The sequence below is a fragment of the Amphibalanus amphitrite genome, unplaced genomic scaffold, assembly GCF_019059575.1.
Source record: "Amphibalanus amphitrite isolate SeventyFive unplaced genomic scaffold, NRLGWU_Aamphi_draft 000025F_arrow, whole genome shotgun sequence".
In the NCBI taxonomy this organism is placed as follows: domain Eukaryota; kingdom Metazoa; phylum Arthropoda; class Thecostraca; order Balanomorpha; family Balanidae; genus Amphibalanus; species Amphibalanus amphitrite.
The window spans coordinates 1,791,651-1,805,731 of NW_024881521.1; the positions used below are offsets into that span (position 1 = coordinate 1,791,651).

At 52.5% G+C, this 14,081-nt stretch overlaps 2 protein-coding genes across 2 annotated transcripts; one reads left to right on the forward strand and one right to left on the reverse strand.

The window, feature by feature from the left end:
- Positions 1-1,098: 1,098 nt before the first annotated feature.
- On the forward strand, positions 1,099-5,326 carry LOC122394641 (glycine-rich cell wall structural protein 1-like). Its single transcript, XM_043391653.1, has 4 exons — positions 1,099-1,231; positions 1,523-3,244; positions 4,483-4,610; positions 5,260-5,326. The coding sequence occupies exons 1-4, from the start codon at positions 1,226-1,228 to the stop codon at positions 5,324-5,326; spliced, it is 1,923 nt and encodes a 640-aa protein (XP_043247588.1). The 5' UTR covers positions 1,099-1,225.
- LOC122393509 (probable protein phosphatase 2C T23F11.1) lies at positions 3,780-12,657 on the reverse strand. The gene is made up of 5 exons (XM_043389582.1): positions 12,433-12,657; positions 11,974-12,179; positions 10,114-10,339; positions 6,073-6,164; positions 3,780-5,750 (listed from the first exon to the last, which is right to left on the reverse strand). Exons 1-5 carry the CDS (start codon positions 12,608-12,610, stop codon positions 5,484-5,486), a joined length of 969 nt encoding a protein of 322 aa, XP_043245517.1. The 5' UTR covers positions 12,611-12,657; the 3' UTR covers positions 3,780-5,483.
- Between the last annotated feature and the right edge of the window lie 1,424 nt (positions 12,658-14,081).

Here is a 14,081-nt window from a genome sequence, read left to right on the forward strand (position 1 = left end):
GACCGTTTACACCTTGCTGTGACTGTATGATGTGGATGCCACAGTTGACCGGCACCCGGTCTCGTAGCTGCAGTCTAGCGCTCATTGACCATGCTATTTGGTCGCCATGGAAACGGTCACGGTCGGCCGACTGGTGCTGCAGTCCTTGCTGCAGTCTCCGTAGGGGATCTGGTACCTGTAGTAAAATCAATATTTATTGACCCTCCCCCCCCCCGACCAAACGCACACCTCGTACTAGGGTTCATTATGCAAACCATCTATTTTGCGTGTTCATGAAAGAATGGGGGAGGCGTCGCTGACGAAATCAAGCTTTGAACGGCAACTTTTAACGCTAAATGATAACGATTTTGCCGACTAATCTTTTCATCTCGCAATCCGATCTCATTTGAAGGAAGGTGTCTGAGGTGATCGTCTCCACCAGTGTATGTCTGATACATGAACCTCTTTACTTGAAATCTTAACTTTATAAGTGCTGAATGTTTTTTTTTTTTGTTGGACTTGATCACCGTTCGACCGGCGAAAGTCTGTTTTAGGTCCGTTTTGCATTTTCCTCCTTTTTTCGAGTGCGTGTCGCATGAGGTGTGCACGCCACAAATGCAAATAGTGCACAGGCCGTGCGCGTGAGCTTCACCCGTATCTCCGGTGTGTTTCTGATGCAACTTCTGAACAGAAGAGGAAATTCTAAGGAGGCGGGCATTTTTCCGGCGCGGGATAATTGAGCCACGCTGGCCACAGACGTGGCCGCTAACGCATGTGTCGATTGAGGCGAACATTGCACCATTTCGCTACCGTTGCTCGTGCCGCTATACATAGGCGCGGGAACTACTTTCAGACTGGGGGGCACACTATAATGGAGATGAACCTAGGGTACCCCCAAATCTAGTTTTCTCACCGGTTTTAGGCCACTTATTTTTCATCCCTTGGCTTTTTCAACAAAAAAGAAAAACATTTGCAAAAAAAGTGCAGTATTTCGTCTCAAAGTTGTGGGGGCACCGCCCCCACGGCCCTAGAGTTGGGGGGGGGGGGCAAGCTGCCCCCCACTGCCCCCCCCGGCTCCCGCGCCTATGCCGCTATAGCACCCATATACGAGTAAGAGTCGCTGCCAGTGACCTGACTGTATCAGTAGCATCGACTCACGGTGCTAGGATCGGAACACTGCCCCGAGGGCTCCGTTCGGCGCGCAGCAGTGCAGCCTCGGCACTCCCCAGAAACTCCAAACAGCAAAATGCAGGTGAGCGACGTACCTGCATGGGACGCAAATAGTCTAACAGTGCGTCAGGGTATGCCTTATCATTAATAATCGACTCGACAGTTATCTACAGAAGGCAAGACAATGTCTGAAGAAAGCAAACATGAGTAAAATAAATAGTTGGATATAGGCAAAATTTGAACTAAGATCGATAACATCATAATTGAAGTCGGCGTCCGTAAAGTGACGACGTCTCATTGCTGGCAAACGTCTTCGGCACCTTGTCGCTGCTGGCAGCGCACTGAGACCCGTTCCACTTTCCCTCCCCTGCAGGTGGTGCTCCTTCTCTGTTTGGCGACACTGGTCACCGCTAGAGGCTTCTCCGCACCTGGAAGCTACGGCGCGGCGGGCTACGGAGCCTCCGGCAGCTTCGGAGCCCACTACGGCAGCGGCGGGTCGAGTGTCAACGTCTACGGGAAGCCGGTCAACATCTTCACACAGAGCGCGCTGCTGTTGCCTGCCTACGGCAACTTCGGTGGCTCGAGCAGCATCGTAGGATTCCTCGGGGGCTACAATAGTCAGGGAGGCGGCTACCTCGGAGGCTATGCAGGCTACGGAAGTAAATATCAGGGCGGTAGCTTTGGAAGTGGATCCACTGCCGGCTACAGTGGATTGGGAAGCAATTCACTCGATGGGTTCGGTGGATATGGAAGCAGCTCTTTGAGCGGTTTCGGTGGTTTTGGGAGCAGCTCTGTTGGTTACAGTGGATTAGGATCAAGCTCGGTCGGCTACGGTGGATTTGGAAGCAGCTCTCTGGGCAGCTACGGTGGATTTGGAAGCAGCTCTCTCGGCAGCTACGGTGGATTTGGAAGCAGCTCTCTGGGCAGCTATGGTGGATTTGTAAGTTCTCTGGGAAGCTACGGGGGTTATGGAAGCGGATCTACTGGCGGTTACTCCGGACATGGAAGTGGATCTCTGAGCGGTTTCGGTGGTTATGGAAGCAGCTCTCTTGGCTACGGTGGAGTTGGAAGCAGCTCTCTGGGCAGCCACGGTGGATTTGGAAGTGGATCTATTGGCGGTTACTCCGGATATGGAAGTGGATCTCTGAGCGGTTTCGGTGGATTTGGAAGCAGCTCTCTTGGCTACGGTAGATTTGGAAGTAGCTCTCTGGCCGGTTACGGTGGATTTGGAAGCAGCTCCTTGAGTGGCTCTCTCGGAGGACTATCGGGAGGCTACCACAGCGTTATCGGAGGCGTGTCCACCGTAAAACCCGCAGGTACGCCTGTCAACGTCCTCACTCAGACCGCACATCTGGCCCCCATTTACGGATATCTCGGAGGCTACAATGGCTTCGGAGGCAACTACGGGGCCTACAGCTCGGGAGGTTTTGGCGGGCTGGCGAATACCTTCCTTGGAGGCCACAGCGAAGGTTTCAGTGGCTCATCGGGCTATGGTGGCCAGGTGAGCGGCTCCCTGAACGGCTACGGCGGAGTTGGAAGCAGCTACGGTGGATATGGAACCGGATCTCTTGCCTACGGTGGATATGGAGGCGGATCTCTGGGCAGCTACGGTGGAACCAGCGGTATTGTCGGCAGTAGCGGATTTGGAAGCAGCTCTGTCGGTGGCTACAGTGGGCATGGAACCGGATCTCTGGGCAGCTACGGTGAGCATGGAAGCAGCTCTCTCGGCGTCTACGGTAGCTTCGGAAGTGGATCTCTTGGCAGCTACGGTGGATTTGGAGGTAGCTCTCTTGGCTACGGTGGATTTGGAGGTAGCTCTCTTGGCTACGGTGGATTTGGAAGCAGCTCTCTGGCCGGCAACGGTGGCATTGGAAGTGGGTCCCTTAGCGGCTACGGTAGCTTTGGAAGTGGATACCTTGGCGGCTACAGTGGGCTTGGAAGCAGTGCTCTTAGCTACGGTGGATTTGGAATTGGATCTCTGGCCGGCTACGGCAGCTTTGGAAGTGGATCTCTTGGCGGCGACGGTGGCTTTCAAAGCAGCTCTCTGGGCGGCTACAGTGGACATGGAAGCAGCTCTCTTGGCTACCGCGGATTTGTAAGCAGTTCTTTGAGCGGTTACGGTGGAGTCGGAAGCAGCGCTCTTGGCGGCTACCGTGGCTTTGGAAGCAGCTCTCTGGGAGGCAATTTCGGAGGTGTTTCTGGAGGGTACTACGGTTGAATCGGAGGTGTATCTCAAGTTAAACCTGGGAGGACACCCGTCAACGTCCTCACTCAAAGCGCACATCTAGCACCTAGCTACGGATATCTCGGAGGTTACAATGGTTTTGGAACTAGCTATCTTGGAAGCTACGGCAGTCTTGGGGGCACCTTCTCCGGAGGTCAGTTTGGTAATTACGGCTTCGGAAGCTACAATAATATAGGGCACAAATGTTTCTGAGCATGCAGCACAGCAGTTTCAGAGGCTGCCATGATTGCTGCGAGCGGCTTTCTTAGTGGTCTGTGCAGGGTAGTTTTCCCGTTCCCTCCACAGATACGAGCCGGGGGAAGTAATGCGGTTAGTTTGGAAACCTTCGCCGAGCATTGTCTCGCCCAGCTGGGATCTGAAGCCGGTCCAGTGAGAAATGAGAAGATTTTCAGCGGTTCTATCAGACTGTGTTTATTCACGATGTATCTGCATTGAATGTGGCTGTTTAAAATAAAATAGTCGTTGAAGAATGCATCGTTTACCTACTCTAATTCTGTTCTAACTTCACTCATGTTAATTCAATCATTCATCCTACTCCTGATGCTACAATGAAAGCCTGCACATTGAACAAGCATGTGCACGGAACGCCTGAACAAGCATCACTCAAATCACCGGCCATATTCGCCGCTTCTTCAGTACGATCACTCAGCTTCCCACTCTTAACACACTTAGCATTTATCAACCCTTCATTAGATTTCAACAACTGACAAAATAGGCGACAACAGCCGAACTGCTGTACTCCGGTACAGCTACAGCACGGCTAGGCTATAGCTCGGCCTGCGCGCCACCCGATGGTTGTTCCGAGGAATGTGATGTGGGCCAGGCCGCCGCTAGGAACGCGGACGGCCACGCTATGGTCCGCGGGCGGCCACGCTATGAGGGTGAGGTGATGGCGCGCTATCGACCCGCACAGGTCAGCACTCGACACACCGGCGCCATGTCGCCAGTGTGTCCATCAGTCGGCGCTGTGCACCACGGCAGGACGCGGCGCTGTGATCTCTGGGGGTCCGCTGCGGACGGTGACGAATCCCCAGCGCATGTTGCGACGGATACCGACAACGGCTGACTGGACCTGTTCCGTGCTCTAGGTCAGCCGCCGTGATTCCGACCGTAACACCCACCAGCGACGCTTCGCTCAGCCCCGACGGGTCTACCGGTCTCGCAAACACCCTCGGCTGAATAAACCTCTCAGTCAGACCTCAGCGGCGCCCTCACAGTCCGACGGTCCCGTCCCATTGCGCCTTCACGGTCCGACAGTTCGGTATCAGCAGCGCGCTCGTCCGCCCAAAACGAACTTAGCCAATCTGTGACGGTCCGGTCCCAACAACGCTCTCACTGTCAGGTCTCGGCGCCCCCCGCACGCACGGGTCCCATCCCCAGTACAACTCCATACACAACGCTAACTCGAACTATATCTGATTGCATCCCGAGCCACCCAGTTCGGTAATAACACTATAGTTGGTCGCTCGCCAAACCCGATACATGAACCCTACATGAGTAACGCACAATGTGTGACTATCGACGGAAATTTCAGCGAAATGAACACGGGCTGAACCAGCTCCTTCGGCTCGGATGGCGGACAACGTCCAACAATAACTTAACAAATCAACGAACGATTATGAATCAATAATATGCACCAGTTGAGTTATCCAACAGCCGGGCACGCATCTAGTCAGGTAACGTTAATTTTCCAGCTGACTAGAGCTTCATTTATACGACTCTGGCACACTTTCTTCAATCACACTGTTCTGCCGCATCACGGTTGGCCACGCGGTTCTGTCCTCAACTGATGGACAGTCGGGTGACCCTTTTGTCCGGGGTTGACCCACTCAGGTGACCCCTCTCACTCTCACTCGTGGCCCCAGCGTCGGCCGGGCGGCGGCCGCTCCCAGTCAGAAGCGTCGCTTTGTGGCCGCTGGTCCTCGTGTCTAATAGGCCCCTCACACCTCTCTCGCAGACGCAGCGATTAGGACACACCGGTCGGGCGCTCACCCATCCCCAGCAGTGTACCCTCACCAGCCGTCCGTCCTGCGGCGCTTGCCAGCTCTTCGGCCCGGCGTTGGTCTGCAATACGAACCGCTGCAGCCCGCTACAGCAGGCAGTTGGTGTCCTCCTCGGTGTCGGAGTCGCCGGCGGCGGCGGTGGCGGCGCCCGGCGGCAGCGGCTGAGCGCAGCGAGCCACCAGCTCAGAGTACGAGCCGCCCGGCGTCAGGCAGATCAGCACCACCGTCATGTTGTCGCAGCCGAGGCCGCCCATCTGACAGTCGGGCGCCAGGCAGCGGGTCATCAGCTCCTCACACACGTCCTCCGGCTCCATGTTCTGGCCGATCCGGGTCCGTACAAACTCCAGCACCTCCTGTACAGACAGAAGCGGGGATGGGGTCAGACAGGGGCCACATCTGGACACAGCGGCGAGGGTGGGGTCAGATGGGACCTCTTCTCTCATTGTCACCTAAGGACACGTCAAAAAAGGTGGGGTCAAGTAGAGACACGTCCTGATATGGCGACAAGTTTAGTGAAACGAATGGAGCTACAGGAGAGCTTCCTGTAGACAGAATAGCGGGTAACTTCTGGACTCTTCTGGACAGAATGTAGCGAAATAATAGACGGGGTTATATATCTTGCAAGTTCAATGGCATGCTTCCAATGAAAAGGACGAGGAGGCAGCGTGATCTCACCTGATTGGTCAGCACGTCCCAGATGCCGTCGCAGGCCATGACGATGAACTCCCAGTCCTTGGTGATGTTGCGAGTCTCCACGTCAGGGTACGCTGCGGAGGAAGGATATAAGTAGTTAGAGCAGTGCGGACACGGGTAACCGACGGGGTACCGGGTAGTCGTATAACAGCTCTTACCGCCAGCACAGCGTGCGGTGCCGTACCAAAAGGATAAGCAAAAACACGACACTGCACACAAACCCAAAACACACAGGACACCAGAACATTCAAACCAGCATTAGGAACGACAAGGTACAGTCGCTCAGCTAACGGACACGATGCTAACATAGGGCTGAGAGTTAAGGCCATATCGAGACGACACTGCGATGAGGACATCAGGCAGCACTGCAAGCAGCGAAATTGCTGGGCGTGTCTCGCTGCCCGCTGCATAGTCTGCAGGGACGGCACTGACAGCCGTCCCTACAATAACGGCACTGACAGGCGTCCCTACAAGTGCCCACGCCTTGCTCAGTCAGATGCCCTCGGCTGTCCGGAGCCCTCGGCGACTAACCGACAACATTTGCCCATGACCGGAGCAGCTGAGGGACGACGGACTGGTGGTGGCCTTGGCCAACGGCTGCCGCCAACACAATGAGCCCCGAATCCGGCACTGGGAGCACCAATAACTACAATCCTCTATTGAACAAAACGTCTGAATCGAGTGGACTGAGGTACATCATTATAACAAAATATTCTTCTTTATTATTATCACTTTTGTCCCAGATCAGTAAGGAACTCATCGATTCAATTGAACAACTCATGCCGAAGTCCCTAGCAATAGTGTTCCTGGACTGGACGATTCGAATGCAACACATTACACTGTAGAGTGTTGGTCTAACCAAATTGAGGTCAAACGCGGTTACAAAAAGTCGCCCCATTTTTTAACATCTTGCATGTGCTTATATCAAATTTATTTATCACACTCACTTCTCATATGCATGTTGTATGTAGCTAAGTCGATGTATCCCTCGCCAAGTTATCGTATGACATGCACTACGAACCGTACCATCTTCCATTACAGTTCCGCCCCGCATGTCCTTGGCGACTCTCTGCCCCCCCCCCCCCCCCCGGCGGTTTTCCCTCTCCAGCTGTCAACTGGGTTTATAGATAAATATAAGCGGGACAAAATACGAGTAAAATACGAGCAAAATACGTATGGTGTGCCCCCCCCCCCTCTCCCCCACGGGAGATAAGTCGCAATCAAGTCGCAATGGATTAATAGGAACTTCGATCAGGCACCGCGTGACCCTATTTCGCTGTGAACTACACATACGCATGTAATGCTGGCGAACAGCGAGATAAATCTGCGATATAAATTGCATTGTATTAAACATACATGTAAGCTACGTATGGTGTATTGGTAATGTTATCAGGCACATCCTACATGCAAAAATAATGATCAGTAAGTGAGAAAAAGAAGTGCACAAGCTGCCACCAAAATCGTACTGTACTTCATAACATCAGAAAATTTAAATGATATTGAAGAAAAAATCACTGTACGTAACATCGCATCATAGAACAGTACTTGTCAAAAGATACAATTGCCAGAAAGCAGCGCGCGCACTTATTTGTCCTCCTCTTTCTCCTCTTCATCATCCTCATGCTCCTCGTCTTCATGTTCATCATCCTCATGCTCCTCGTCTTCATGTTCATCATCATGCTCCTCGTCTTCATGTTCATCATCCTCATGCTCCTGCTCCTCCTCCTCCTCCTCCTGCTCTATATCCTCTTCGTCATCATGCTCCTCATCTTCATGCTCTTCATTCTCGTCTTCCTCGCTGACATGATCAGAATGATCATCCGCATGGGGATCATCCGCAAAATGATCCACATGGTGCTCACCAGAGTGATGCTCATCGGCATGGTGATGATCCACGTGGTGACCAGCAGGATGGTGCTCATCCTCACCGATGACATGATGACCGAGATCCTCGTGGCCAGCGTCATCTTCATCGTCCTCAAAAAAGCTCGGCTGATCTTCAAGATCTTCATCACCACCCGGCAGTGCTAACGGCTTAAAGCCCGAATGTCCTCCGCTGTGATGCAAAGAACCTTCCACTGCATCATTCAGTTGCAAGTGCACGGGAACTGGGTGGACTGCCTCAGGTGCCCTCACTCGGATACTTTCCCGATAATGGGGAACCACCCTGCTGTGGTATTCGGGAAGCGACCGGCGCTTACGCTCGTTGGCGCTGTTGATAACGCGCATGTATACTTTGGGACGTGGCGTCTCTTTGCTTGCGGCATCGACATTGGATGACTCGGGGGTGGTCTCAGGCTTCACAGGAACAGATTCATTCTGAATCACGTGTAATGCCCTTGCATGGCAGCTTGCAATAGCCAAACACAAAATAACGAAAATCTGGAGATGCATTTCGAATATTTTGATGTACTTTACTATTCAACTTAAGTGGACATTCCACAAAACAAAATCAATTTTGACTTCTGATTTGAGGCAAATAAAAAGGCAAAACAAAAACTTCAAAATCACACAAACGAAAACATCACAAAACAAAAATGAATGTAGGCAACTGTGAACTTTTGTTGAACTTGAACTAAAAAATATTCAGCATGCAGCTCACGCCAAAATGATCAGCGCGCCTACAGTTCAACGACGCTCAGATATTTTTTTCAGAAAGGACAAGTCATGTCATGCAACGATATTCTACATGATGATGTAGTGTCTTGCAGTATGGGGACGGTTTTTACGCATTTCCTTGGATTCCAATGCAATGGCCTTTCGCACCATTCCAAAATCTTTTCCTCAGAGTGAACAAACTTCACGCACGTTAGCTACCTCATTGACACACGTTAGGGTTAGGTACCACATCTCCAAATAAATAAAAGGCGCGTTCCAGCTACCACATATAGATTACCGATGGCTTTTACCTTTGAATGATTAATAAGGGGCTCTAGACGCTGAATATTTGTTTTTCCAACTTTCAAAGATTAATGGGAACTCCAAGACGACTAACATGTACCAGCATGACGCGTACCAATATATCGTACGGTCGTAACCAGTGACCTACATACGGGTTACTCTCAAGGCATCCGCATGATGAGTCAATGGCAGCAAACCTGTCCCCGATTTATGCCAGTTCAGTAGCACTAGCCATTCCCAACGCTTTTAGGCATGCTCGAAGGTGATGCCTAACCGGATAGAAAATTGGCATTATGGCTCCGAGCTATGTTCCTTACGTGAGCAAATAAGCATAAGAGGAATATATTTTTCACATGGTTTCGCCTAAGACATAATTGTAAGCGACTTGAGTCCGCAATTGAGCCCGCCGCGAGCGAGATCGGTGGGAATGTGTTGTGTGGGGAGAAGTGGGAGTTTGGAAACGTTGTGCGTTTCGTCGTTGTCTGCATCTCATGTCATGTGTCATGAAATATAATATATATGAAGAAGAAAAAAAATCAAAAGCGACGGGCGACAACATTTGGTAGGAGTCCCGCCACTGTGCCGGGCCCCGGATAAAAACCGGAGAACATCAGCCAGGAATACAATGCGGAAATAGCGGCCGTGGCGACGGGCAGAGGCGACAGACTGACCGTGGTACGATCCGAAAAAGGTGGTGCTGTATAAACAGATCGGCGCCACGCCGCGCGAGCGTGCCCGCACCCGTATACAGACACGCAAGGTCGCTCTGCGGGCTCCCGGACCGAGACAAGTCCCTTTACTCCCATCGCCTTCAAATCCTTCAGACCTCCACAACGGCGATCCCACCAAGCGTTCTAGCCTTCTAAATCCACCGCTCCAAACGCCACCCCGTTCCCTCCCCCACCAGAAGCTATGAGCGCTCGGCCTAAATACAAATCAACAGCTGACACTCTTGACATGCCACTACCTGACATCACTGACTTGTCACCCTCACTACTCATGCACCAATGACTACAAACCCCACTGCACTATCACCAGCCGTTACCATGACTGACCTGACCTGTCACCACCCAACACCCGTCACCACTGCACTATCATATCACCATTCGTCACATGACTGACCTGTCACCACCTGTTCCTCGGGGGTCTTCTCCTCGTTCCGTTTGAAGATGAAGTCGCCAAGCGCGCGCGACAGGGCCAGGTTGCCGTTGACGCGGTTGCCTTCCACCCAGCCGCCGGCGGCGGTGATCCGTTCCACCTCTGTCTTGTTGTTGGGTTTGTGGTCGAACGAGAGCACCTCGAGCTGGCCACCGACGCTGGCGATGGCGCGCGAGTCACCCACGTTCGCCTGCCGGCCGGGGGAGCAACAACCGGTCAGTTACGGTACTCCACTCAGTCAGAAAGTTAGGGAAAACAGTTGGATAAACCGATCAAACACTAAATCATTTACATTCCAACCCATCACAGGTATAAATCTTCCTAAAATATATCAGTTATTATCCGACAAATATATAATATGAAATACACTTATTGTTTATTGTTAAACAATGGGGGCAAAATACATTGGAGAATCCGTCACATTCGTGGAGAATCCGTATTTCATTCTTTTTTTCAGAAATTCAATAACAACCGCGTATTTTTATTCCTTTGTGTAGCACCATCGCAATACCAGTATTAAGAACGTTATCTTGTGCATACCCAACTACGTATCGATTTTAGGTTCCTCGCGCAGCAGCAAGTTGCTTTTAGTAGCCCGCAGTCGGTTCCAACAGTCAGATCGGCTACCCGGCCAGCCAGCAGCCGACCGAACCTCGGACCGACCTCTGTTTTTCCGCATTGCATCACGCTGCACAGCGGTTACCGCTCGCCCTACTCGCGTGCAAGTCTTGCTGACCGAAGCAACCAAGAAATCAACAAGACGACGTGGGGCGCTGTCAACTAGCACATCTGGGTCCGGTATCGACTCACATTTTCTAGTGCAGCTCATAATACATGCATTAGCATTAGCGCGCACGTGCACACGTGTTTCATACCTCGCAACGACACAAAAAATACCGCAAAAATAAAATTAACATTAATAATATAACATATCGAGGAGGCTCAGACCGCAGAAGGGAAGGTGAGCCACTGCACCCATCGCGCCCACTCCGCCCCCTCCTCGCTCGTGTCATAGTGTGCGGACTGCGGCCGGTCACGACCGCTCGCAGAACTGCGCCCGGTCACCGGGTGTGATTTCACCCACAGGGGTCGATATGCGGGCGCCAGTCTGTCCGTGAAAACCGGCGCCGGTCCTATCGGTGTCGCCGTGCTGAGTCACGCACCCGTCGCCAGTTCGATCACACACCGAACGGATACCCGTATCGGCTACCGCCCAGATAAAGGCGACAGGCTACCAGGGCCAAGGGCAGAGTCGGTACACAATAGTGACGGCCAGCCAACGCCCAGCTAAAATACCACGGTTTAAAGTATATAATTAAAAACGACCGGTCCGTTTCTGGGTGTTACCATGCATCTCGTGGTGCCCGCGTCTGCCCTATGTTATAAGCTGAGGATATCCCGCTCTTAACCACACACCGACGCCCCACTCCTAAAACCCACGGGTCACATAGTAGATGGAGAAACTATGTACACTGCACCCCGCCTTAAATCAAATAGGTACGCCAACCATTCTCCAGATAGTTGAGAATCTGAATACATACCAAGCCCCCGCCGTCCCACCCACACAGCAAAGTGAGATGATCAGCTGATATACAGACCCCGCCTCGACCCCCCCCTCTGCCCCCACCTCTCGGCTTCAAGCCCTCCACTCACAGTGCAGTAGATGGCCGAGAATGGCCCGTCCCCTCCCCGCCCTCCAATCACGCAGCAGAGGGTTATATCCGGATAAAGACTCCCGCCTCCCAACCTCTCCAACCACGCCTTTCACTCACACAGTAGATGTCCATTTACGACCCCATCCTGTCCCTTCCACCCTTTACTCACGCAGTAGAGGGTGCCGTCGCGGATGAGAACGCTGACGGCCGTCGTGCCGGCCAGGTCATCCTTCAGCACCTCGTCGGCCAGCATCATCCGGTCAATCTCCAGACAGGCCTGTTTGAGCGCCTCCGAGACGCGCCCCTTCTCGTACTCGGGCCGTCGCACCACCACCTTGTGCAGGTGCCGGCTGGCATACTGCGCTACTTTCTCGCCTGAAATGGAGAAACGAGGATCACATGTCAAGGGCATATGCCTATTAATGAGCAGATACAAGTTGCAGGTGGACTGGTGAAAAGTTTGGGCATCTTGGACAAATAAGATACCATGTCATCACAATGCATGGATAAAAAACAACGCCATAACAAGTGTAAAATGTCTATAAAAAAACGGAGCTGGCACAAACTACAGGCAATTTCTCTTCCACCACTAATTCTGAAATGCCATCTATTCAACCGAAGCACTCACCTCCATGTCCATCAAAAACAGCAAAAAACGCTGCAGATGGGTCATCGGGCAGGGAGAGGATGTGCGTGTGAGCATCTTCCATGGTCACCCTCCATCCCTGCATGCAGCTGGAGCCAACTCTGTAGGCATCCGACCCCAGGCTGTGTGTCTCCTTGTGGGTGACGGGCTCCGAGAGCATCTGACCATGGTGGCGTCTAGGGCGGAGCTGCGTGACACTCAGAGATCCATCTGTGACAAGGATAGAACCATGGTTAAACAAACTAGCTGGAGGTAAAGGTGAAAAGAACTGATCTGATGAAATCCTTTACATAACCCTATCAACACAAATTATTATCAAACAAAACTTGACTGCAAGTGCAATATACCTAAACCTTATACCTACACTCTACAGTGGGCAGCATAAATAAACACACTATCTATTCAAAAGCATTACCAATAGGCTAATAATCGGTATGATAGCAGGCGTCTCACATGCTGCCACCGGTTTGGGAAAAGTCGCTAGATTCGTCAGGTATGAGATATTTCTACAAGTCGCTATATAGGGAATCACATAGCGGTGATTCAAAAACGGAGTCAGTGTTTTTCTGAGGCTGGCGGGGGGGGGGGCGTTTGGGGGGGATGCCCCCTTGCCGATAGCTCGGGAACGGCTGATCGGAGCCAGGCTTGCAAGGTGGCATTGGAAAGCGGTCGAGTAGACAAGCCTAATTAGTAATGCAACATCGGGATACTGGGGGGCGTAGGGGGGATTGCCCCTTGCCGATAGCTCGGGAACGGCAGATCGGAGCCAGGCTTGCAAGGGGCGTTGAAAGCGGTCGAGTAGACAGCCTTTAGTAATGCCAAACTATCATCGGGATACTGGGGGGGCGTAGGGGGGGATTGCCCCCTAGCCGATAGCTCGGGAACGGCTGATCTGAGCCAGGCTTGCAAGGCGGCGTTGGAAAGCGGTCGAGTAGACAACTAATTAGTAATGCAAAACTATCATCGGGACGGGGGGGGGGGGCGTAGGGGGGATTGCCCCCCTTGCCGATAGCTCGGGAACGGCTGACGAAGCCAGGCTTGCAAGGCGGCGTTGGAAAGCGTTCGAGTAGACAAGCCTATAATTAATTAGTATGAATACTATCATCGGGATACTGGGGTGGCGTGTGTGTGGTGGTGTGGGGGGGGGGGGGTGTTGCCCTTGACCGATAGCTCGGGAACGGCTGATCGGGCCAGGCTTGCAAGGCGGCGTTGGAAATCGCTCCTAATTACAAGCCTAATAGAATGCAAATTATCATCGGATACGGGGGGCGCAATGCCCCCTACGCCCCCCCCCCCCCCGATCCCGATGATAGTTTGTTTTACTAATTAGGCTTGTCTACTCGACCGCTTTCCAACGCCGCCTTGCAAGCCTGACTCCGATCAGCCGTTCCCGAGCTATCGGCAAGGGAGGCAATCCCCCCTACGCCCCCCTCCCTAGTATCCCAATGATAGTTGCTTACTAATTAGGCTTGTCCGGCTTGTCTACTCGACCGCTTTCCAACGCCGCCTGCAAGCCTGGCTCCGATCAGCCGTTCCCGAGCTATCGGCAAGGGGGGCAATCCCCCCCCCAAACGCCCCCCCCGCCAGCTCAGAAAAACACTGACTCCGTTTTGAAATCACGCTATGTGATT

Bases quoted from the DNA above. Each gene is read 5' to 3' on its own strand.
- LOC122393509 (XM_043389582.1), bottom strand. From the start codon at position 12,610: ATGCTCTCGGAGCCCGTCACCCACAAGGAGACACACAGCCTGGGGTCG. The intron at 12,180-12,432 runs GTGAGTGCTTCG...TCTCCATTTCAG, and splicing joins TGTTTTTGATGGACATGGAG to GCGAGAAAGTAGCGCAGTAT. The intron at 10,340-11,973 runs GTGAGTAAAGGG...CCCGGCCGGCAG, and splicing joins GCGACGGCACCCTCTACTGC to GCGAACGTGGGTGACTCGCG.
- LOC122394641 (XM_043391653.1), top strand. The intron at 3,245-4,482 runs GTAAGCAGTTCT...TCCGTGCTCTAG, and splicing joins CTCTTGGCTACCGCGGATTT to GTCAGCCGCCGTGATTCCGA. The intron at 4,611-5,259 runs GTCCGACGGTCC...TCGTGGCCCCAG, and splicing joins ACCTCAGCGGCGCCCTCACA to CGTCGGCCGGGCGGCGGCCG.